Raw genomic sequence first — 26,316 nt, 5'->3', positions numbered from 1 at the left:
TCCCCCCAAATCTTCTCTGCTGACCCACAAATGCTGGAGGAAAAGACAGGATAGACGAGCATCATCAGAGGGCTGTGTAACTGCTACAATGCTTGGGAACATGTTTCTCAGTGGACACTCCCTTTTAGAGCTGCCCTCTTAGATTTGAAGTAACATGAGGCTTTTCTGAGCTGCAAGGAAGTAGAGGGGAGAGTAGGCAGATGACAGAGAACAGCCAAGCGTTTGGTTTAACTGCTGGCCCAAAATTTGGGAAGAAGTGGGGTCCTGACCTAGGTCTGATTTACACTGGGGAAGTGTCCAGTGGGGGACTGTCTCTCCCTGCCTGTTCTCTGGGTACATTTTTTCTTTTCTGCTGCATCACTTGTCTGAAACACAGCCCATACCTGTGCTTAGCTCTCTCAAATCCTTATTAAACGACTGAGATTGGTTGCTACCTTGATAAGAATGGGCTACCTTTATAGCTAGGACAGGTACATTATTAGTCATAACCTTTCATAGGATAAGGGGACATTCCTTATCCCATAAGTCTTACAACTGGGTCACCCCAGTTGTTCTCATGGAAGGAAATGGTTGGTTATCTTCTAGCAATGGGAAAAAGTCCTTTTCTTGGGAGAAGATGCCAGAACACGGGGTTGAGCTGAAAGGAACCTCCTTCTCACCATGTTTAACACTGAACTATTTCTCATGCAAGCCAGTTTGGGCCCAGAAAACCTCACCTGAAGTTTCTTGATTTTGACCTGCCCCTTTGGGTATTTTCTTATAGATGGAGGAATTGATTGAGGGTGTTCGCTGGGCCTTTATCGACATGCTGGAGAAAGAAAATGAATGGATGGATGCAAGGACAAAAAGTAAAGCTAAAGAAAAGGTAAGGATTCCTTTTGATGGAAAAAAAACACGACTTGGTTTAATGGATGTTCATTTTTGATATTGACTAGTATAGTTGATTTTTGTATGGATTGAGCTGTTGACTCCAAAAGGCCCCAGATTTCAATGTCTGTTTTGAGGTGAATATATAGATTTCATCTCCAGGAGGTAATTGAAAATAAGATCTCACTCTTTCCTTTGCTAAGTGCATTTTAAAACACCTAGCAATTCAGACTTTCTTCTTTCTAATTGCTGTCTGTGAGAGTCACGTGGCTTGGTGCCCAGCAAATGTTTACCATCAACCGTCACTGGCCATGGCAGAATGCAGAGCAGTGGGGAGCCGCGGGGAGCAGCTGGCAGAAGAGCCCTCAAGGTGCAAAAAAGAAAAACCCATATTGGACCTGTGTCCTTCTGCTCTGTGCATGATGTATGCAGACGTCCTCGGCCAAATCGTTTCCTGTTACCAAGCACATCTACCTCCTCACCCATTGTTTGGCCCAGTGAGCCTAATAGCATGCTTCTAAGCAGCAGACCACTGGGTAGGACACAATGTTTCCCAGTAGAAGCGGACACTCGCCAGGCCTGGGGAGATGTCCTAGTGCCGTGTGACCAGATGAGGGAGCAGGGAGAAAAGTACTAGCAGCCATACTGTTTAAAGACAAGAGCGGGCGCTGTGGCGAACTGTGATATTCTGAGGGTGCTGGAGCTCCAGTGTGTAGGGAGCCCCTGTTGTGTTGTGAGGGGAGGCGGCTGTTGGGCGGGGGGGGGGGGCTTCTGAAATTGGGAGCATTTCTTCTTTACAGAGGTTTTGGGTCAGCTTTCCCAACCACAGCGGATCCCTGGCGTGCCTGGACACATTCTAGCTCTGCTTCAGTGGGCAGCGGGTGTGGGCCGAGCCTTTGTGATTCACCCGGTCTCCCTGGAGGTCCTCAGCACTCAGCAGGCCCAGGGACACTGAGTCAGGCCGAGCGCAGATATTTTGGCCTTCTGGTCAGGGAGAGAGGGAGAGGTGTTCCAGGGTGCTGCTCTGCAAGTGTCTGAGCCCCTGGGATGAACGACACGGAGAGCGAGCCCTCGTGTAATCCGTGGGCTCTGGGCAATGGTGACGTGTCAGTGTGGGTCCATTGACTGGAACAAATGTCCCACTCTGGAGGAGGGGGGCGCTGTTGATGTGGGGGAAGCAGTGTCAGGGGCCGGGCCACGGGGCCTGTGGGAACCCTCTGTGCACTCTGTTCAATTTTACTGTGAACCTAAAACTGCTCTAAAAAAATAAAGTTATTAAAAAAAGGAAAGAGGACAGCATTCTGGGGGTGCTTAGCCTCACTGAAATGAGAATGTGCAGAGGCTTAGCAAGGATATTTTCTAGAGCTTTAGTACTCCTGAGGTGGGTACACACTGCCATAGATATTTTTGTCAATAGACATGAGAAGTCTGTTCAGTGTTTATTGTGAAGAAAGAACTTGGTTGGGGGTGTGGGGGTGTTGCAGGAAGACAAAGGGTCGGTGCGCTGCTTCTCTCCTCGCGAATCTGTCAGAGCTGTCGTAAGGCCTGTAAGGTGCGAGCTGATGAAGGCAGGAGCACGGGCTGTGATGAGAGGCTCTCCAGATGGTCGAGAAAACATTCTCGGCACCAGCATATTGTTGTTTGTTGGAAGCTGACTTATTTGCCCGGCTAACATGTGATATCTGGAGCAGAATGGGTCTTGCCCTGGGCAATTGGGCGCTCAGTGCCTGAGGGGCTCTTGTGCCTAGCCTGACACCCCCCGTGGACGAAGGTTATAGAGGGAGGGGTGCAGTGGTGAGGGCTATGCACATGCTATGAGTGGACAGGTACCAGGAGAATGTTCTGGAAACTGACTTCAAGTTCTTTGGGCAGTATGGGTGGTGCCTGCCTCGGGGAGATCTTCTGAGTGGCCTAAGCGTGAGTGCCTTGCAGTAGGACTTTTGAGGCAAGTGGCCCAGAGCTCCTTCTTGAAGGAGGATTATTCTCAGTCTTTCTAATATCAGACATATTCCTGTCTGCCCCTGAGTTGCTCTCCAGTCTTATGTTTTATTTCAATGAGCGCCGTCCCTTTTTCTTCTCAAAATATTCTTTGAACTCTCTGCTTTCTTTGAGTCGAGTTCAACCTGCTGGGAACTCAACTCGTTCCTTCACAGCTGCAACTATCAAAGGCACTTATTCTACTGGATCTCACCAGGTTCTCTGAGTCTTATCCTGCATTTCAGAGTTCACAGCAGTTCCTTTAACCAGAGGCAAGAAACAGGAATGATGTTCAGGAGTTTCCAGGCACCCTCCAAAGCAGGGCCGGCCCTGGACCCCAGAAGATGCAGATTTTCTTCTTGCCCAATTAGATGGACCTGCAGTTCTGCAAGTGACCTCTGGGTGGAGCTCGCAGTACTCACAAAGACGGTGCGTAGGGCGCTGAGGACTTCTGCAGCTTTCTGCTCTGGGGTTGTTTTTGAAAAATTATTTTTTTTTCTTGTCCTTTTTCTCTGCTGTCCTCAATTTGATTGCCTTTTAATAGTCAGCAAGAGAGGCGAGGCCCTGCCTAATAATTCCCTGAATCTTAGATGGAAGCCTCTGCCGATCTTAGGGCTTTGTCTATGTGATACTGAGTAGCCCCTGCTTAAGACAGGATTTGCCTGCGTTCGGAGTGGAGGTGAATAATTCGCCTGCTCTTCCTGGTGTGACTTGGCACTGTTCTTTGGGCATGTGTTGTACGCAGTATATCACCCAGGCGGAAGATTTCTCATCAATAATAGTGCCCACACTGGGCCAATGCTGAGTCACTTGGCAACCCATTGGGGAAGCTGGAAAAAATGTTCCGATGTGTCAGGGGGAGAGGCTTTTCTTTCCCTCACCATGAAGCTCTGGACTGCAGCAAATTACAGCATCTCCTAAGGAGTGTTGACCTCAGCATTCCCTGATGACCCGCCCCTGGGAGGGAGACGCAGACACCTGCCGCAGTCTGAGGCCTCACACCTTAACTTTGGCGGCAGTGATGATCCCGCTCTCAAAATGGAAGCATGGGATGCGGCTTTGCCGTGCTCTTTGCTAGGGGCGATCACTGTAAAAGATAAACGAGGATGCTTTTGCTTCTGTGAAGGGGAGATTTGTTATCACCGCCTCCCTGCCTTTTCCCTCTGATCTCTTAAGAGGTCATGAGTGGTTTTCTGTTGTGAAACCAACAGTGGAGGTTTCAAGTGGAAATTTAGAATGGTGAAACAAGCACCTGTTTTTGTTTAGGATTCGGTGTTCCCTGCAAGCATGTGCTCTTATTGTAAACAAGCAAAGGACAGAAGTCCTGTTGTTTTCCCAGTTACCATAGCTGTTGAATGACTGTAAGGTGCTACAAATGATCTTGGGGGGCATGTCTTCTGGGAGATTTGCCTTTTCCAGAACACAGGAGGAGGCTCTCAAGGTCACAACATGATGACTCCGAGGCCGGACAGGGAGAAACGCAGCACTGCCTCTGGCTGCCCTGGTCAGGGGAGCAGGGCTTCGGCCGGCGAGCTGAGCTCTGTGCGGGATCAGGAGAAGCAGCTTCCTAACCTCAGTTGATTCTCAGTTGGATTCGATCTTATACCTCAACCCGGATCCTTTCTGAAGTGTTTGTGCTCTCTGCCCCTGGGTCATACGCTTGTAGACCACCCCCCAGAGAAAAAGACTTGGTGGGACTTGTAGGGAGATAGCAGGAAAGGTGCTGTGAGTGCCCTTGACCCGTGGCAGGTGCAGAGGGCTCCAGGGAGGTCTACCGTGTGGTCCCATCTCCGTGGCATGTAACGCCCAGGCACAGGCTTCGGGCGAAGCGGAAGGAGTTTTCTCAGAGGGCCAAACCACAGTGAAGCTCCCCTCTTGGCCTTTGTCTCTGCTTGGCAGGAAAGATAACCTTGCCTCCTACCTTTTTAAGTTCTTGGCTGGGGCCCTGGTAACAAAAGATAGACAAGTAAGAGGAAAACAAACAGAAGTTTATTAACAGCTCGTGCTCGTGCATACGTGAAGAAACTCAGAGAAATGAGTAACTCAGAGAGGAGGCTTTGAACGCCAGCTTATACGGTATCTTCAACAGAGAACAATGAGTTTGTAGAGAAATGACAAAACAAAGGAAGGTGGTTTTTAGATTTTCAAGGGTGGCTGATTGTAAGGAGGTAAATATTGGGGAAACTAACGGTCGAGGCAGGCTAAGTCAGCAGAGTTTAGTGTGTAGATTCCTCTGGTGCTGTCTCAAGGCTGACGGGGTCAGAAGTTGTCTCCAGTGATTCACTTTTGTCCTTTCTGGTAGAGAGGGGACGAGGGACAGCTCTGAAAATTGTCCCTTCTCTCCTCTCACCAGTCATCCTGGCCAAAGCCTCCCCTGCCCCACAGGACGGCAGTCTGGAAGGAGCCACTGAAACATCTGGCCAGCCTCCCTCATGCTGCAAGTGCTCTTCCCAGTACTTTAGCTATATTAATTCCTCTGAACAAATCTCCGAGGTAGCTACTAATCTCCCCAATTTATAGAGGTGAAAACTCTGGGTAAGAGAAGTCAAATAATTCCCTAGGGCAATACAGCTAATAAAGGGGAGAGCTTGGCTCTGAGTCTAGGGGGGCCTTTCTCCAGCATCTGTTCTTTTAACTTCTGTACTGCACTTCCCTCAGGCTCGTGAGGGATGGGGGAATCATGTGTGAAGGCCACGGTGTTGGACTGGATGGGTGTGTGAGAGGTGGAGAGCCATGGAGCCAGGGAGTGCCAGCTAGCTCTAGATGGCAGCACATGTCAACCAGGGATGGAGGGAGGTTGGGAGGGGTGAGAGCAGGGATCCCGAAAGTCCCTCTGTGTCCCTGGGTGAGCCCTGGAGTGGGTGCAAGAACGAGAGTGACTGCATTCTTGAGCAGCTGTGCAAATGCACTAGAATCTGCACCAAGGTGGGCAGGGACAGCGTGACAAAAGCCCTTCCGTTTCTTTTCTTCTCTTCTGCAAATTTTTAAAAAGAATTATTTATTTATGCAAGCGCTGGACTACAGGCCAGAGGCATGGGAGGTGAGAGAATTCACCAGAGACAGAGCAGGTGGAAAGACCAAAGTACACTGCTGAGGGGAGCAGCGGGTGAGACAGGAGAGGTCTGCTGCGCCATGTGGGAATCTCCCTGGTCAGCCAGGAATCGAACCAGCGCTGCAGAGGCTGTGGACAGCTTCACAGCTCTGTGCTCAACCCGCTGTGACAGTGGGGAGGCCCTCATCGGCAAAATAATTTTAAGGGAATGGGTGATACGGAACACATGCCCCACTGTGTATGTGCAGTCCTTTGTTGACTGAAATGTTATTGTATATAGACAGTGGAATATTATTCAGCCATAAAAAGAATGGCGTTTTGCCATTTGCACCCATATGGATGGACCTTGAGGGCATTATGCTCAGTAAAATAAGTCAGACAGAGAAAGACAAATGCCACGTATTTCACATTTCACATATATGTGGAATATTAAAAAAATACAACTGAACATATAGATGCAGAGAACAGATTGGTTCTTGGCAGAGGTGGGGAAGGGGAGGTGTTGGGGGGCCTGGGCAAAAGGGTGGAGGGACCAAAAGATGCAGACTTCCCGTCATAAATAAATCCTGGTGATGTGCTGTCCAGCATGGCGACGATAACCGATACTACTGTCTCGCATGTTTGAAAGTTGCTAAGAGGCTAGATCTTAACATTCTCATCATGAGAAAATAAGTTCTCACGCCAAGAAGAAAAAAAACTGTAACTATGTGTGGTGAGGGATGTTAACTGGCGTAATTGTGGTGAGCATTTTGTAATATATGCAAATATCGAATCATTATATTTTATGCCTAAAATAAATATACTGTCATATGTCAATTACATCTGAATTAAAAAAAAAAGTGAAGAAGGAAAAACTCCACATGGGTTGGCAAGACCCACCGCCAGAGTTTCAGGTGGTAGGTCTGAGGCGGCATCCGGGAGTGAGCATTTCTGGCAGGTTCTTCATGAAACGGTTGGTCTGGGGCCAACCCTTAGAGCACTTAGGTGACTACAGGGGAAAATTCCCTTCCACCAAGGCTGTGTTAGCAGAACTAGCAAATGTTTATTAAGGGGTTCCATTGTCTCCCCCATTTCAGGAATCCCTGTTCACCATCTCTCAAGGGGAGGGCCTTGAGTGAGTCCTGGGACACCCCGAACCCAAGCAGGCCCCCCGCTGCCTGGTTGCTCCTTCTAAATCCAGATCCAAATGTTCCTTCTGGGTCTCTTGTCATCCTTGCCTCTTTGTCTGCCCGGGAACTACGCAGAAGTCTTCCACATAAAAGCCCTTCCAGTAGGCAAAAATGTTTCAATGTCTATTTCAGAAGAAAAGTCTCAGTAAATGAACAAACATTATAGGCCAGGCTAGATGTTCTAAATGCTTGAAAACTATGAACTCCCTCATTGCCGTAACAACCATATGAAGAAGGTCAAATGATTCCATTTCACAGATGAGGAAACTGAAGCACAGAGAGGGCAAGCAAGCTTGTGCAAGATCACACAGCTAGTGAGTAGACCAGCCGGGACCCCATCCCTGGGAGTATGATTTCAGAGTGTACTTTTATCCACAATGGGTCAACGGGTCTCAGAGTGTGACCCCCAGACCAGCAGCATTGGCATCGCCTGGGTACTAGCCAGAAACACAGATTCTTGATTCTCCCCTAGAGCTACAGCATCAGAAAGGCTGGCTGGGGTCCTAAGGGCCCTAGGACTCTGCATTTTCATAAGCCCTCTGAGCAGCCCACGAGGCACAATGTAGGAACCACCACTTTGTGCTGCGCTCCTGTTGTCTCATCCTGCTGGCTGTTCGCCAGGTTTTGACATCTTTTTTTTAAAGCTCAAGTTCAAAGCTGAACACAACATGCTAGATATAGTCCAACTCACACAGCACAATGGGAATATTATTACTGCCTTTGGTTTGCATACAAATTATATTAAGAAATCCAAGGTTTATAGTATGGCTATCTTTTCCCCTCAGCCATGTCACTGTTGGCTCATAATGAATTTACAGTCAGTTAATTTCTAGGTCGTCTTCTTCTTCGTCTTCTTTTTTTTAATCCCTCAGGAACTGTTGTTAAGCCCTGTTGCTCCAGTCCTAAAGGTGGCTTTTTGGGAAAAACCAGAAACCCTCACTCTACAACTTCACATGTATTCTTATGAGGATCCACTCAACTTTAGCTATCGTTGATGGCTCTGACTTTAGAAACATATATATTTCTGGATCATCTGTATGTTTGCTAGTTTTGTTATGAAAATCTGTGCTCGTTAAAGAAAATCTAGAAAGTAAAGTACAGAAGTAGAAAAAAAATTCTTCCATCTCCCATACATGACTACTGCTGGCATTTTGATGTATTACTTTGGTCTTTTCCCTGTGTACAGGTTTGAATAATGATGTAGATATAAATTTGATTCCTTTCCCCTTTTTTTTTGTCTTAACATTTTTATCCTAAGCCTTTCTCCTATTACTGTAGAGTCTTTGTAAAAGAATTTTCACTGCTGCTGCATTACTTCCATTGGTTGACTGAAAACAGTTCTCCATAGCTGGGTATTTCGGTTGCGCTATTACTGATAGTACCATGATAAGCATCTTGTGCATCGTGCTCCCTCTTTCCCCCCAGTTCAGGACTGACTCCTTAGAATGTCATCTCCAAAGACCGTTAAAGACCCTCAAGTCTGTCATACAGTGTATCAACTACTGTTGCTTCCTTTGGACATTCATAATGTCACACATCTGTCTGCCGTTGGGTTCATTTTTCTGGGTTATTAAATGAGCATGCTCACAAAATGGAACTGTGATTGGCCTATTTGCTTATCCTTCGGAGACTCCCTTCTAGATTCTTCTCTTGAGTCGATACATCTGCTTTGTGTCAGGTCTTTGGTTAGGTGCTAATTAATTCACTAACCAATGGATTTTTAGTCCAGCTGTTCTTTGAACAAGTCAAAGGAACCATTATCCAATTTCTCCATTTTTGCCTGCAAGGAGATCATGAGATATTTTGCAATGCCTCGATAGAGTCCAGTATGCTGTATTTAGGGTCTTCCTTGATTTACCAATCTATTGTTCTATTAAAAAAGTACCAACTTGATGAAATTGAACAAATATTCACCAGGCTCCCATTCTTTCTACAGTCCTGAGGTAGGTGACATCATTCCATGGGATCTAGCCAGCTATCCACACTTCCGAACCCGGACTCAGTCTTGCCTCCCAGCTAACTGGAAACACTCAAAGCCTGTTCAGTCTTTCTTCTACACACCTTGCAAATCTTTACTGTTTCTGTTCACTGTCCTTTTCTCCCCTGGCTTCCCATCCTATTTTTCCTTACTAAAGTGAAGTTCTCACAACATAACAATCTCGTCAAAGTGTACAGCTCAGTGACGTTTGTGCATTTGCCACCATTCCCCTATCTAGCTTCAATGATCACCCCCAAATGAGTCTTCATACCCATTCAGCAGTCACTCCTTTTCCCCTCTCATCCAGCCCTGGACAAGCACCCAACTACTCTCTGTCACTGTGAATTCACCCCTTTTGGATATTTCATCTAGTGCCGCAGCACAAGGGCTGCGCTCGCTTTGTGTGTTTTCCAGGTTCACGGTGCAATGTATATCCTCACGTCCTCTAGTCCATGGCCCCATTTCTACTCTTGGGGAGAACAGACCTCACCTGGTAGTGAAGTCTTTCCTGTCTTCTTCTCTGAACTTTTGAAATCGCATCATAGTGTTTGTTTATAACTGGAAAACTCTACCCCCCAAATAGAGATTGCTGAGTTGAAGTGACCCCACTATGGGGAAGAAGTGTGCTTGGCTGGTTCTTCTTGCCAACTTAGAATCTTCTTGCCCACTTAGAACCTACCTGGCTTGGCTCTCCCTTCTTTGGTCACTGGGCAGAACCACAGCTTCACCAACACTCTTTGGGGGAGGAGGGCTCAGTCTCCTCCCCCAAGAAACGAGAATAAGGATGCGGCCATCTTGGCAGTGTTGGGAGGATTCAACGAGTAGTGCACACACGGAGTAACCAGCAACACAGGGATGCTCAGGATTGGTAAGCTGCTGTGTTCATTTCGTCCAGGTTTCCTCCTATTTCCTACTCACCAAATCATGTAATGCTGCATCCCAGTTTCCTCACGTAGGGAAAGAAAAACTTTCCTTGGGGTGGAGGTACAAAATGAACTTTTATTAACTTTGTTCAATATTTGAAAACATTATCTTATGGACATTGTCAAACATGCGCTAAAATATATGTCACAACGCCCCGGGATCTCATCCCACCAGGGAGCAGTGTTCGCCATTCTGATTTTATCTACTCACAGCCCACCTGTTTGGATGCTTGAGAATTCTAAAGATGATCTCAGACATCACAGTATTATAAACATTTCATTATGTTCCTCCAACAGATAAGGGGTTTGAAAAAGCTAACTGCGATGCCGTTGACCTGCCCAGTAAGGTTAATAACAATGCCTCGTGAATTAGTATCCAGCCTGTAACTTCCTATAATTATCTCAGAACTGTTTTTAAATGATGGGTTCAAGTCAGTCTCCAAACAAGGCCTACGCTCTGCAGCTAATAGGTCCATCTTTTAGGCTTTAAAAATTTTCAGTGCTCCCCTCTCCTGTACCCACGGCATTTATTTGTTGATGAAATTGGATCATTTGTCTGGCAGAATTTTCAATGGTTTTGATTTGGCTGATTATATCTTAGTGCTGTCTTTTAACATGGTCTTGTGTCCCTTATATTTTCTGTAAATTGATAGGTAGTTAATTTGATGAAATTTAAGTTCAGGTTTTTTTTTTTTTTTTTTGCGCGAAGACTCCAGACGCAGCGCCATGTGTTTCTTACGTGATCCTGGTTGCCCACTCCTAATGAAAAAGGTCAATCGGTGGGTTCCAGCGTTTTCAGACTGATTCTTCCATTTGAATTTCCCTATTAGTCTTTCCCCTGTGGTGGTGGTCACCTTTTTTTGACTGTGACTGATAATCACACCGGAAGCTCAGGCCACACCCCAGAACAATGGCATCAGATTTGTCATGAGACCCAGGCACCAGCAGCTTTAACATTTAATCCCCCACGAGATACAAATGTGCAGCCAGGTTGAAAACTACTCTCCCAATTGTTTTCACGGTCACTGCTAATACTGGATAGACACACAAATTCATTCGGTGCTACCACTGGTGATTTTCAAATTCTGTCATTCTTTCTGCATTTATTAGCTGTCATTTTTCTATGAAAGTTATTTTCTCTCATCACCCACTTGATTGCATTGACATGTAACTTACACACGAAAGGTAGCATAAATGCCCGTCTTTCTCTTTATTAATTTTCACAAATAGTTGATGCCCCAGCACCTCCAGAGGTACCAAAACAGTTTTTGATATTATCATTAAAACTCAGGGAAGTTTATCTATTGGATAGGTTTTCATTCATTAGTCATTATTATTTTTAAAATGCAAATTGTTCCCATAATGGCCATTTTCCTTTAGGGAGTTTTGACAAGATTCCAGTTGTTTCTGACAGTGTCCTTGCTTCCTGGCAAATTAGCTGTCCTCTAATGTTTGACTCTTTTTCAATCACAAACAGCTTTTTCTGAACAACTTATAAACTTATAAACAACTTATAGTGCCTAAATTTGTTCTACCAATGAATTATATATATATGTATATATATTTGTCAGATCTATATCTATAGCTATCTGTCTATCAATCTATCTTTCTATCTATTTATCTATCTATCTATCTATCTATCTATCTATCTATCTATGTCTTAGGGCAAGAGTGGCCCCTTACAAATTGAAATACAGAGTTTCAGTAATAATCAAATTTGCAGAAATAGGGGGGAGAGGCTGGTGTGATTGATCATTTGTAAGAGACACTTACTTGTGTCAGTGGTCAAATACGTAATATATATCCTATGGCTTTTGGAAATATCTGCGGTGTTGCATCTGCAGGATTGATCATCATACAACTAGTATATGACCGCGCTGTACTCAAAAAAAATATACTTCTAGGGGGCCTACCTGGTGGCCTAGGGGTTAAGTCTCAGTGCTATCACCACTATGGCTGGAGTTTGCTCCCTGGTGAGGGAGCTGACCCGCATGGCGCAGCTGACCTTTCCTGTCTCGCCCTCTGCTCCCCTCAGCAGTGTATTTCAGTCGATCTGCTTGTTCTGCTCCCCACTCTGCCTCTGGTGAATCATCTCACCCTCTGCACCTCTGGCCTACACCCCAATTCTATGCAAAAAAGAAAAAGAAATGAGAGTAATAAAAAAATATATATTACATATTTCTATCCAAAGCAGAAAACTGCTTTTTTAAAAAAATGTGGAGAATATTTATTACTTTTATTCATGGGATGGGTGGGGGAGATTTAATTCCCGTCTTGATTCCTTTTTGGTCCAAATCCAAATTCCATCTGTTAGGAATTCACTTAAAAGTATATGCTTAATATGGTTTAATACAAAGAATCTGTGTATTGATTTTTAATTTCTTGGGGAATGAGTCTATTAGGAGTGTTTGAGTTCTCTGTGTATATTTCATGGTGTTCCTCTTCTTCAGCTGAAGATGAAACTAATAGCCAGGATGCTCCGCTGATCTGCTATCTCTGGGTTGAGTCTGCTGCTGTCAGCGGCTTCCTTCTTATCTGGCTGCTGGTCCTGCTTGGTCAGTTGTACGGAATGTCAGTTCCATTAATAACCTGAGGGCCGGGCAGGCAGATAGTGGCAAATGGGTGAAGAGAGAGAAATTGTATTTAACCTGGTGTTCTGAATTGTCATTTTCTAGACGTTGGCATAGTTGGGTAAAGGCAGGCTGAGGCTGTGACAGCAAATCCACTTCTGACAGAATCTCACTGATGAACCAGAGAAACAGCCTGATTCCAAGAGAATGAGTGAAAGAAATGGGGGAAGAAAGATAAAGATTTGGGGTTGGAGAAGATGGAGGAAGCAGTGCTAGGAAGAAATGGCATAACCAAAGTATCTGATAAGGGCAACTTCGCAAAACAAATTGCATTTTGATTTTGAATATTGTTACCCTTGGTGTTTCAAATACTAACCTCCTTTTTTTTTTTTTTTAAAAAAAAAAAGGGATTTGTGAAGGATTGATTGCTTAGGGATGATTATGGAGTTTTTGTGCTGATGGTTTTTGTTCTGTATCAGTCTGTCACCAGATGGACACAAGCAGGTTTTAATTTTCTTCATGCAGGTAGAATGACTCACCATTGCAGTGGTTTGTGTTTGGGTTCTCTATTGCTACATATCACCCCTTCTTGGCAAACTGCTAGCTTAAGGCAGCAAGCTTTCTGTTTCTCATGATTATGTGGGCAGGCTGGGGCTCAGCTGGGTGGCTCTTCTGCTTACCTCACCTGGAGTCTCAGGCAGTTGCTGTCAAATGGCAATTAAGCAGGACATTCCAGGTGGCTTCTTCACTCACATGTGAGGGTCATCCATGCCCTCAGGAGCCTCTTGTTCCAGGAAGGCAGAGTTAGAGCTATAGGCTTCAGCAAGGAGGAAGCAGAAACTGCCAGTCTTCCTACCGTCTGAGCTCAGAAGTCCCAGAATGTTTCTTTCTTTTTTTTTTTTTTTAAAGATTTATTTATTTATTTATACAAGCACCAGGTACAGTCACAAGCACGGGAGGGTGAGAGAATTCACCAGTCAGAGTGGAGAGCAGAGCAGGCAGACTGACAAAGTACACTGCTGAGGGGAGCAGCGGGCGGCAGGAGATATGTGCGCGCCATGTGGGACCCTCACCCGGAGGCCGGGCATCACCGGCGCTGCAGAGGCTGCGGGCAGGTTGGCAACCCAGCGCTCAACCACTGTGCCACCAGAGGAGGCCCACCAGAATGTTTCTTGTATTACATTCCCTTGGTCAGTGTCAGGACCAGGGTTGGTCCCTATCCAAAGGCAGGAGGAAGAGTGCATCTCTTGATGTGGGTAGCACAGGGCAGGGAGGCATTGTTCACAGCCATCTTTAAAAATGGTCTACCTACAATCTGTATCCTTCGCCTCCCTCTGTGTTCAGTTTTTTTTAAGATCTATTTATTCATGCATACAAGAGCTGGGGTGCAGGCCAGAGTCATGGAGGGTGAGAAGATTCACCAGAGACAGAGTGGGGAACAGAACAGGCGGATTGACTGAAACACACTGCTGAGGGGAACAGCGGGCGAGTCAGGAGAGGTCTGCTGTGCCATGTGGGTTGCCCCCTGGCCGGTCGGGGATTGAACTCGTGCTGTAGAGGCTGCAGACAGCTTCATAGGTTGCGTCTTAACCCCTGCGCCAGCAGGGAGGCCCTCTGTGTTCAGTTTTTAAATTTTTTACATTAGAGAATTTTCAACTTATTTTGTCTCCTCTTTTTAAGAATTGACCTGTAAGGGTCATTGAAAAATATTTCTTTCTTTTTTTTTTTTTGTGGGACCCTTGCCGGCGGCCAGGGAATGAACCAGCGCTGCAGAGGCTGCGGGCAGCCTCGCAGCCCAGCACTCAACCGCTGCGCCACCAGGGGAGGCCCGAAAAATATTTCTTTTTTACTATTTTCCTGTTTGGTTGGGTAAGCTGTTTCCTATTATTAACTGATTTTTTTTTTTTTTTTGCCCTTAGCTCAAGACCATATATACCTTGAATCACAGAACTATTTGAGTAAATCTAATTATTGTTGTACTGTGATGGGGAAAGGTACTGGCCTTAGGCTGCAAGACCTTCCTGCATAGGTGTCAGAAATTCCTAGTAGGTTTTAGGGAGCAGAATTGGACTAGGTCATAAGGGACCCCAACCCATCCTAGTTGCTAAATATTTTTTCCAGTTTTACATTTGAATTGCTTAGTAAATAAGGTTTCAGTGCAGACACACTCTACGCTGACTTCCTGTACTTTCTGACCGAAGATGCTTGGCATTGGAAAGGGCAAGCTTCACCCTGTGTCCTTGCAAGGTCCAGAGGACCGATCTGCCTCCTGTGTTATATTCTGGTGTTCCCAGCACTGGCAGTCACCACGTAGGCAGATGAGAGCCTCCTCGCAGGGCTTTATAAGGATTAAATTAATGAGCCTAATGAACTTGTCCTAAAGAGGACTGGAGTTGAGGATAATGCTGAGGTTGTGTCCTTGAAGGCCACAGAAGAGAGCCTCTGATTAATTATGATGTTAAATTATAAAAAGAATTTACAAGTTTATGGAATTATTCAGCTGGTTCTTCCAGGCTTTTGAAAGTGAAAGTCAAAGTTTGAAAAAGTGGTTTGTGTAGATCTGTAATAAGTCGTGTTCTAATGAGGTCCTGTGAGTTGTTCTAATAATTTCTGATTTCCATTAAGAATTATTCCCGGTAAATGTGCTTGTCAGTGAGAGCTCTTTTGAAATGAGAAAACTTGACAGGGTAGGGCCTCCCCGGTGGCACTAGGGGTTAAGCACCACATTATGAAGCAATCCATAGTCTCTGCAGCATGAGTTCGATCCCCGGCCTGCCAGGGAGCAACCCACATGGCGCAGCAGACCTCTCCTGACTCGCCTGCTGTTCCCCTCAGCAGTGTATTTCAGTCAGTCTGCCTGTTCTGTTCCCCGCTCTGCTTCCGGTGAATCCTCTCACCCCCCTCCCCACTCCGCATCTCTGGCCTGTACTCCAGCTCTTGTATGAATAAATAAATAAATCTTTTTAAAAAAAAACTTGGGTAGAAGAGGAGGAAGTCTCTTCTTCCTCTTCCCCCTCCTTCCCCCTTCCCCCCCTCAAGCCCCACTAAACCACTGGTGCTTACTTGAGTGCCCTAGCATGCATCTGTGTATTAACTGCCCATTTCTATAATTCTAGATCCTTCCAAACTAACTTAAGGCTGTAATTGAAACATTCGGACCAATGTATATAAAAAACAGTGAAAAATAAAACAGTTGAACCAATATTACTTGATCTGCTGTCATGGCCTCAGCCTGCCTTTACTCAACTATGCCAAGGTATAGGAAATGACAATTCAGAACACTGCGTTAAATACAATTCCTCTCTTTTCATCCATTTGCCAATATCTGCCTGCCTGGCCCTCACTAGATGCCTCTCTCAGCGACTACTGAGAAGGAGAGTTTTGCAGGGTGCTGTGGGGCCTTGTGAGGAGGAGCTGGAAGCCCCTGCAAGCTGACCCAGGCCATCAGTAGGAAAAAGACATTCCTCAGGTGGTTCCAGTAAACGGCCACACATACGTAGCAGAGGCCTGTGAGAGCACGCCAGTCCTGGGGACCTTGTTAAAAGGCAGAGTCTTAGTAAGTTTGGAGTGGAGCCTGAGCTTCTGCATTTCTAATAAACTCTCAAGTGAGGCTGATGCCCCTGGACCTTATTTGAGTAGTGACAGGGTAGAGCAGGGCTTTTGCAGACCATATAGTCTCTGCCAGCTACCCAACTCTACTGTTTTAACATGAAAACAGCTGTAGACAATAGGTGAGCACATGGTTGTGGCTGTGTGTGTCTGTGAAACTTGGGCTACTCGGCTTTGGTCTGCAGGCCCTGACTTGCCAACCTGGTCGAAAGCTTTCCTAATCTGAAGTTTTTAACCAGCACCTTATTGCTTCTCTGGTTGGGCTGGATCTTGAGTAAGAATTAAGTGGTTTGTAAAAGGTCACTTGGTGGCTTTGTTGAATGATGAATAATTGATGATGACATTTAGGCTCCTGTTTACCAACAGCCCACGTTGTCCCTGGGCTGTGGCTCATTGCTTTGCCTTGAGTGTAGGTGGCCTTTCTGATTTCCTTCCCTAGACTGCCTTTTCAAAGGCAGATCAAAACAGAGCTAGGATTTGTTCCCGAATGTGGCCCATGGGCAATCCCAGAATAAATAACCGGGTTTGAACTGTGGAGGCCACAGTGGTTTCACGTTGCCTTTCCTGTAGTGTCTTTCCAACTGCCCCCTGGTGTTTAGTCTGAAGGGATGACTCTGGCTATCTGAGAGGTGGAAAACAGTGAGGCCCCCTGGACCCATGCAGTTCACTTTGACATATCACACCCACAGGGCTGGGGACAATAGTGGCAGAGAGCTACGCATTGTGGATGATACATTCTTACTGCAAATATTAGTATAGCTCCACGTGCTCACAGTTTTGGAGGGGAGGGGCCCAAAGTTGGAACCAAGGATTCATTGCTCAGAAGGCTCCTGTTTCTCATGGACTTCCGGGGCTAGGTACCAGGTTCCTGATCTGCTGCCCGAGCCATATTCCTGCATTTCTAACCCCCAAACCAGCCAGTTTGGTTCAAAACAGAAACTTGCTCTCATTTGTCTTAATGACGTTGCTAACACCCCAAAGGGAGAGTTGTTTTTCCTCTTTTGAAACAGGAGGCCGAGGGTAGAGATCCTGGGGCCAAGGATGCTCATGCGGAATCCATTTCTCAGTAGATCTTTTTTATGAGATCGACAGTCTTCTCTTCCAAGGCTCCCGTCACTGGAACCTTTCCTCTTCCGATGAAATCTAATTTACCTCATTACCTTGCTTTTCTGAAAAATAGAGGTTCTGATATCTCCAGACTAGAATTGCCTTCTTGCCATTGCTGTTTTGATATCCCCTCTTGGCCAAGTCTTTGTCTTCCAGGAGCTCTCAGGCAAAGTTGAGTCCCGGTAGTGTCCAGAACCAAAAGCTCAATGGTATGATTTTTAGGGCGGGATGGGGAACTTCTGAGAAGTATACTGAAAACTCCATCTGCATTCAACTTGTCCTGGCAATGGAAAATATTACTTATCATGCCATGTCGAGTATGGTTACGGAGGCAGCAGTGGTCTGGACTTTACACACTAGTCAGTTCGTGTGCATTTATAAAAATAAATAATGTTTATATAATGGAATATTATATGATATTTTCATCCAGGAACCATGTTGGGATAACATGGGCTTTGAAGTCTGGTTAAGGTTAGTTTAATGTGGGTTAAGAGGCTGGTTTTGGCCCTTAGTGCTGATAGGACTGGGAGAGAGTTCTTTCCTCTTTCTGAGGCTTTGCTCCTTAGCAGTGAAGTGGGCATAATGTGGACCCAGATTCCAGTTTTATTGGAAATTATTAGTGTCCATCATCAAAAAAGTGTTTCTTAAATCTAGGAATGTAATCGATAGGTTGATTGGAAAAGAAATGGATAGTTCAAGCAGTTTGCATTTATTTATCACTTGTTTCTTAGACAGTTATTCCTAAAGGCAAAATTATATAGAGACATTTGTGTTCCTGATTTAATTTAGCTCTGAGATCTTGTCCTCTTTGAAGACTGTCTTTTCACGAGGTCCTTCCCATCCCATCCTGTACATTGTGTGTGCGTGTGTATGTGTGTGTGTTTTGCAACCTGTTCTGCACATGTGGCTGACTATGAACTTGAGGACAGAAATACAGTCCACTAAGCTCTGTATCATAACTCCTACTGCACACACAATGTGGATGAATTTCACAGATACCATCGAAAGAAGCCAGACACCAAAGAGTACATACTTTGCTAAAAGTTCAGGAATAGGCAAAACTAGTCTGTGGAGACAGCAGTCAGAATGGCAGTTATCTTGTGGGTGGAGGGGTTATGGAAGACAAGGCCCCAAGAGAACCTTGTAGGTGCTATAAATATTTAAAATCTTGTCTCAGAACTACAAACACAGGTGTGTGTGTGTCTTACAAACATCTTTAATTTGTACACTTAGTATTTGTGTACTTTGTTTAATTCAAGAAAAAATTTAAAAGATCTTTTCCAGTGTGCGATGCTTGTTTGACAATTAGCAGTCATTCAGCCGAAGGTCAGCTATTGAGCAGACGTTATCACGAAGAAAGTGGCCAAGCTCAATCTCCATGTGACTAAGGCCAGTTTTGAAGGACGATGTGACATGCATTTTGAAAGACATGGTAGACATAGTTCATAATGAGTGCTCACCCTGCGATTTGTAACTTTGCTTGAATCTTCACCTGTTTCAGAAAATACAGTAAATGTGTGGTATCCAGGCACAGTGAAATACTACTCAGAGATAAAAAGGAGTCAAATTCTTGCCATTTGTGACAACAGGGGTGAAACTGGAGGGAATATTGCCAAGTGAAATAAGTCAGAAGGAGAAAGACAAACACAGCCTGGCTTTACTTTTGTGTGGGATATAAAGAGGCAAAACAAAAGGTCAGTCAAAACCAATCCAATAACAGCAAAGTCTAGAAATCTGTCTGTACAATTAAGGTTACCACAGGGGGAGGGTGAAAGCAAAGAGGGGAGGGGCCCAGTGGACTGTGGTGCAGGCCTGTGGGTGCCTGGGTGGTGGGTGCGGTGTGGTGGCAGGCATCTGAGGAGCTGTGATCCTGTGCCTCTGAATCACACACAGTTTGTAAACCAACATTACCTCAATGAAAAAAATCAAGAAAATACAGTGTGTCGGGGTGCCAGGAGTTGTTTTTTGGGACCATTTGTGCAGGTGGCAGGGCAGGAATCGAGGGCATGCCGGACATACAGTCCCATCAGATGGGTGGAAAATCTCATTTTTCAATGGAGTCTCTCTTGCCTCTACCTCCCTCTCTTCCCTCCCTCCGCTTGTCCCTTTATCCATTCTACCTTGAGATGAAATCTGCAGCTCTAATAGATGCTACTGACACTTGTGTGGCAGCTCTACCAGATGGCATTTGAATCTCGGGTGTTCTGTGAAAAATGAAAAGACCAAACACATGCACAAATAAATGAAGGCGGAATTCATCTTTATAATTAAATGGAATATTACCTTGCTATGACTGATTTTAGCTTTCAAACTGGATTGCATGCTAATTTTTCAGGGAACTGTAATTGTATTAACGTGGCTTTTTCAATGCCTCAATGTGCTTAAAAATAGATTTTGCCAAGTTACGGAGAGAAAAGTTAGCAGAACTTTTAGTCGAAACAGCTCTGAGATCCCGAGGTATATGCGTATCATGCCTGACAATTGCAAAGCACTTCCTGACTGTTGGCTTATTCTTTGCCCTCATCATCCTGGATTTAGGTGGCATTGGCCAGGAATTAAGTCGAGCTGCAAGTGCCTGAGGCACATTCAGAAATTTGTGGATGAACGATCACGATGTGGCACTTATACAATGCTCCTCGTGGCACCAGGCTGGTGACTGTTAGTGAAATGTCTAAGGAGTCCTGCTGAGGGGATGAGAGCCCTTTCTATGAAGGGATAATACCATGTCAGGGATTCTCAGAAATAGGTCCAGAAGCCTTGGCAAGTATCACAGTCAAGAGCAGAGGGCGTCTCAAACTTGAGCAGGCCCGAGAATCCGAGAATCCGGCCCGAGAATCCGAGAATCCCAGCGGCAACCAGCCTTAGCCCAGGGCAACATTGTATCCCCAGGGAACACTTGGCCAAGTCTGGAGATGTGTTTGGTCACAATTGTGGGGGGAGCGTTACTGGAATCTAGTGTTGCTGGAATCTAGTGTTACTGGGTCGAGGCCACGGAGGCGACTACACATCCCTCAGTGCACATGGCAGCGGTCACGAACAAGAGTGATCCAGCCCAAATGTCACTCGTGCTCTGGCTGAGAAACCCAGTCTCTTGGTGAGGTTTTCATAATATGGATACCTGGGTGGCAACTCAAAGACATACTGACTTAGATCTGAGGTGGATCCCCGAATTTACGTTTTCAACAAACTTCCAAGTGATGCTAATGTTGCCAGTTTGGGGACAAAGCTCTAAGAAGCCCTGAGCTAGAGGATTCCAATGTCATAGGCACAAGCCGTACAGATGGCCATTGGCCCCTTAAGACCTTCTAGAAAAGCGACACAAAAACTCTCATATGCTTAATTTAACAATTCATCCACGTTATCTAGTTAGGTATGTCCTGCCACTTTATGAGGGAGGTATTTCAAAAGCTACTAGGTTAGTAAAGAATTTTTCATGTCAGAGCTAAATGTTAATAAAGAACGACAACAATTCCCACTCAATTGAACTGTTGATGAGAGAATGGGGGACGTTTATTTTAGTGAATCTCCAGCTTGTCTCCTGTTTAAATAGTAATTTAACAATTGGAGGAGGATTAAGTAGCTGATTAAATTTCTCTGAGAAATGTTAGGTGTTAGGGGTGAGAATCTTGAATCTTGACATTTGAAAATGATTTTAATAATTTGAATGCAGTTTTCTCTTTTTCCAAAAATATGTTTGTTTCTTCCAGAGTACTTATTTCTATGTCCGGTTAATATTTGTACGTTGGCTCTGCATTATTACTGCATTATTATTCTGCTTCAGCATTATTATTATATAGAAGGGGAGTTGGTTGACTTTTTCTGAAAAGAGCCAAATAGTAAGTACTTTAGGATCTGTAGGCCATGTGGTCTCTGTTCTGTGACGGTAGCATGAAAGTGGCCAGAAACAATACATAAACAAATGAGCATGGCTGTTGTTGTGTGTGCTGGTGGTGGTGGTGGTGGTGGTGGTGGTGGAACCTTTCCTCTACCCTCTTAGGTTCAGTGTATGGGGTGCTGTGAATTAAATTGACAAGAGACAGATTAGCAAGAAAAAAAAACCAAAATTAATTCTCTTAAGTGGGTAGAAGCTCACAGAAAATATAGCTTGAAGAAGTTAGAATTTGGGCCTTATAAACCATCTGAAAAAGGTTGAACTTAAAGGAGCAATGACTGAAAGGTAGGAAAGGTAGGAAGTGACTGGAAAATATGTGATTTGGTAGGGGGGCTTATCTTTCCTCCACCCCAACATGACACATGAGCCTGTGAACCCCACCCAAAAGCAATTTGCAGAATTAAAGTTTTTGAAGACTCATAATAAATCAGTGCCATTCTTATCGAGAAGATAAAATTCGATTTGTCAGATAACTGTGTTGTTATTCTTTGTGGGATCCAGATAGCCTCACAGGATATTAAAGCCTGTTCCCTGGGCTAATTTTCATCAATACCATTAGCTCTGCTTAGGATAATATCTTCAGCCAAGGCTTCTGCACTAGTCCGTCATTTGCTTGGCATGATGGAAACTGCTGTTGTTTTGAAGGAGAGTTATTCATGTACAGTCTCCTGAACTTCTGGGGGCTTGAAGCTCATAATTTTGATTGATGGTTAATAGTTATTGCAGAACTCATCAGAGAAAATGAGGCCTCGGTGCGGTTAAGAATGAAGTTTGCAAAGTCATTGTAAGCGTAAGAAAGTTTTGCTATAATTGTTTGTAAAAGGGTAGCTGCTCATCAGTTATTCCATTTTTTTCTCATGTTGGTTAAATTAATAAAAAAAAACCAAAATATGCTAAGAGACTTTACTATGTAGAGGAATCACAAAGCTGTTTAATTAAGTGATTAAAGCGATCCCTTTGCTGTAATACATGTAAGACGTTTGAGAATTTACCTGATTCTCCTAAATAGCCAAGTCAGTGAGGATTAAAACAAATGAGCTTTCCTTTTTGCTTTCTGCTGATCAGCTTAATACTAAGTGGCTTTGAAAACTCAGGAGTAAAGCAGTCAACCTAACCAATCTTTAAATCAGTTTGGTCATCTGTGTAAAAATTACACGCTGCTTCAGGGCTCCCGGCCAAAGAAAGCAGAATTATGTTGGTCTGTTCTCACCTGCGCTATCAGGTTGTCATGTGCCTTGTGGAAAATTCTGGGATGGAGGGGGAGGCTTGAGCCTTTAAATCATTTAAACTTTATGTTTGCAATGTTCCTTGTTTTTCTCAGTTCATCTATGTGAGCCCTTCTCTCTCAAAGTAAAAATCTTCACTTTATGAACTCTGTTGTCTCCACAGAAGTTAATTGTGATTTTTAAAGCTCCAGTTCTAAGACTTTAGGGAAAGGAATAAATTCCCAGGAAACCAAGATTTGTTGCAGGTACATCTTGTAATAGCAAAGAGGAAAACAAAAACAAATTAAAAATAGCTAAACCACACACACACTCACTCACACACTCTCTCGCTCACACACACAGACTCTCTGTCTGCTCAGCCTGTGTCAGTTTGTGAAATACTTGCTCGCTGTAGATCCTGTGCGACTGATGCAGCTCAATGAAATCTACCCTCAAGGGAATTATCCACGTCAGCCCAGCAAACTGTGACTCCCAGGCCAGATAAGCTTATGGCCCATAAGCTAAGTGTGGATTTTACATTTTAAAATGGTTGAACAAAATCCGGAGATAAGGACTATATCACCATACATAAAAGTCATATGAGATTCAGATGTCAGTGTCTATCAGTAAGGTTGTATTGGGACATAGCTTTTCATTCTGTGTGGTCTACACCGCTTTCCCGGGCACAGTGACAGAGACCACACGACCTGCAAAACAGAAACATTTCCTATCTGGTCCTCAGAAAAGGTTTGCTCTCCCCTATCTAGCTAATCCAACTTTCCTTTTCCCAGCTCCCTTACAATCCAAACACCTACTTCTTTCAGCATTCTTTTTCACTATATGGGTATTAGAAACAAATCCATCCACGTTTAACAGACGAGGAAATTGTAGAACAAAGGATCCAGAAAATTTAGGTGTTGCTGATACTTTGTAGTAGCAAAAATGGCATGTTGTCAGAGGATGTTTTTCCTCAGTATTTTAATACAGCTGCAGTGAGGCCATGGGTCATTTGTATATATATATTTTAGATTTATTATTTACTTATGCATACAAGAACTGGGGTGCAGGCCAGAGGTATGGGGGTGGTGAGACGATTCATCAGAGACAAAATGGGGAGCAGAACAAGCACTTACACTGCTGAGGGGAGCAGTGGGTGAGATAGGAGAGGTTGCTGTGCCATGTGGGTCAGCTCCCTGGCCGGGGATCGAACTCAGAATGCAGGGGCTGGTGATAGCTTGATAGCACTGTGACTTTAACCCCTCCACCACAAGGGAGGCCCACATTTGTAAATTTTTATGCTCACTTAGCACTGAGGAGCCTGGGCCTAGAGTAGATTCTCCATGAATATTTGTTGGTTGATTGAAATGGCTTATGTTAAAAAATTCACTTTTGATGGCCATCAAGAATCAATTGCAATGGATTTTAAATATTGTTCTATTTTCCAAAAGCTTCCTCAGTTCTAACAAAGTCTCTCTTGTTTTTCTCCAATTTTCTTTTTATGGTAAGCTCAATTAATATGGAAACATGCCTTGATATGAGCAACATCTAGTGATGTTCTTGGCCATATGTTAGGCTACAATCTTTTTTATATTTTTTTGATACTATTGCTGACATTGTTCAGAATGGTTTATCAACTAAATTACTCATTATGTGACTCAACATTAATTGAGCATAGATTACTTACAAAGTGCTGGTCACTGTGTTCCTTGTGGGTAACACAATGGTGATTAAGTGGAATAGGCCATTGGCTTAATTTGCGTAGTATCAGAAAGAAGGGTTCTCTCAGCTACAGAAAGCTTCCTTACAAATGGATTTATCCCTTTGGACACTGAACTACTCTTTTAAATACAGCTATTTCTCCAGGGTTAATACATTAGATTGTCATTAGTCACTCACATTTTATTATAAATTAGTTTGAGACCCCAATGACAGCTAATGGATTAGCTGCCGTGAGGGAATAACAGTTATGATGGATGAGGAGCAATGGGGGAGATGATTTTGGAGCACCATGTATTGCCAAGGAAAGACCAATTTGGGTTGGATGGGAGAGCCAAGAGCATCAACACCTGCTAGGTGTTGGGGGGCATGGATACAGGAAAGAGAAAGCAGAAATAAAGATGGGGAATGCTAAAGGCAGCCTTTTCTCTTTGGTATTTTCCAGAATTAGCTTTCATAATATTTCTTTTGTTCATTTTCTGAGGTGTGCAAATAGTGGATCACAAAAGAGTCTTCAGACTTGGGGGGGGGGGCATTATAAAATGCTTGTGTTCTGCTGGCTAATACATGGAGTCTGAATATGCTCAGGAAATCTCCCACCATGCTCCAAGAATCTCAGGAGCACACGTCTCCCTATGGACCACAGGTTTGCTTCAACAGCCATTCTTTCTTACCGTTTCATATGTGACCCTCTAAAAGTGGATCTTTAACCAAAGAGAGTGACTTTATTTCCCAAGGGAGTTCAGGTACTTGTTAAGGCTGTGATCTGTCCTGGGCTGCCCTGAAAGGCCTGCCAAACAGACACTGCCATTTATTCCACATCCTCTAAGAAGTCGTGTTTCTGTTCTCTCTCTGTGTCATCCACAACATTTATTCATCATGTACTGTGGGTCAAGGCATAAAAAAGTGCTTTACATGCAATGTCAGCTCGAATCCTGTAGACAACTGTATAAAGTAGGGGCTATTTTTTTTTCAAATTACATCTGATAAATTGGAGGGCTGGTTAGGGTTCCATTCAGCTATGGCGAATGGGAAATGTGACATAATACCTCAAACAAATAAGTTTTAAAAATATTTCTCATATCATGGAGGGAAAAGGAGGCCGTTAAGGCCTGATATGGTGGGCTTCAGATGCTGTCAGCTCTCTGTTTTGCCCTCTGTAGCACATAGAGTTCCTCCTCACGTCTGTGGCCGTGTGGCTCCAAGATGGCTGTTCTACCACTGGCCTTGTTGCTCCAGAATTATAGGAAGGACAAAGAATAAGACATTGATCTCAGCCCTAAGTGATTTAACCCCCAGAGGACATTTGACAATATCTTGGGACATTTTTGGTTGTCACAACTTGTTGCCATTGGCATCTAGTATTTAGAACATCCTATAACCTGCAGGACAGCTCCCAGGAGAATTATCTGGCCCAACATAATGTCAGTAGTGATAAAGTTGAGAAACCTTGGACCTACAGGCAGAAAGCACATATCAGCCAGGTCTGTCCTCTTTAAAAATAAGATTTGTGGACATGGAGCAAGGCCTTTGTTAGATGTCATTGGCTAAAACCTCATCTCATAGCCACTCTATCAGCAAAGGAATTTGGGTGATGCCGCTATTTTTGTTGGGTCCATTGTTATCTTGAGTAGAATTGGGGTCCTGATAATAAGTCACGGAAAGGAGAATGGATATTGGTTAGACAATAGGCAATACTTGCTTCAGAAAGGTAAATACTTTGCCCAAGGTCACAGAGGTAGTGAAGGTTAGCTCTTGCTTGAGCCTCTTTCACTGTCGGAGGTCCTGACGGCGGTGTGAATCAGGATAGAAATGCATGCATTGGTTATGGAAAACTCTGGGGTTTTTGGTCCACCACAAGCAGCCTAGGAAATACTTCCTGCAGGATATAATATGCAGTCTGTGATCTAACATACCACTGCTCTCTCAGTGTTCCCAGTGGGACTTGCCTTTCCTTCTTGTCCATCTGACCCTTGGGCAAATGATTTCGGACCTGCCTCACCAATACTTCTGTCCTTGGGCCTCCCCTGATGGCACAGTGGTTGAGCGCTGGGCTGCGAAGCTGCCCGCAGCCTCTGCAGTGCCGGTTCGATCCCCGGCCGCCGGTGAGGGTCCCACATGGCGCGCAGACCTCTCCTGCCACGCCCGCTGCTCCCCTCAGCAGTGTACTTCGTCGGTCTGCCTATTCTGTTCCCCGCTCTGGCTCTGGTGAATTCTCTCACCCTCCCGCGCTTCTGACTGTGCCCAGTAC

At 44.6% G+C, this 26,316-nt stretch overlaps 1 protein-coding gene across 1 annotated transcript in view; it reads left to right on the top strand.

Annotated features, from left to right (window-relative positions):
• Positions 1-26,316, top strand: part of PHEX (phosphate regulating endopeptidase X-linked) — a 167,010-nt gene that overhangs the window by 84,316 nt on the left and 56,378 nt on the right. The window contains exon 12 of the mRNA XM_037512613.2: positions 764-865. Coding sequence (XP_037368510.1) covers positions 764-865 — 102 coding nt within the window. The remainder of the gene's footprint in view (positions 1-763; positions 866-26,316) is intronic.

The sequence above is a fragment of the Talpa occidentalis genome, unplaced genomic scaffold (genome assembly GCF_014898055.3).
Source record: "Talpa occidentalis isolate TD23 unplaced genomic scaffold, MPIMG_talOcc4v2.1 talOcc4.15, whole genome shotgun sequence".
Classification (NCBI taxonomy): domain Eukaryota; kingdom Metazoa; phylum Chordata; class Mammalia; order Eulipotyphla; family Talpidae; genus Talpa; species Talpa occidentalis.
The sequence above is the reverse complement of the archived record's forward strand: the minus strand, read 5'-3'. Positions and strand labels throughout refer to the sequence as shown.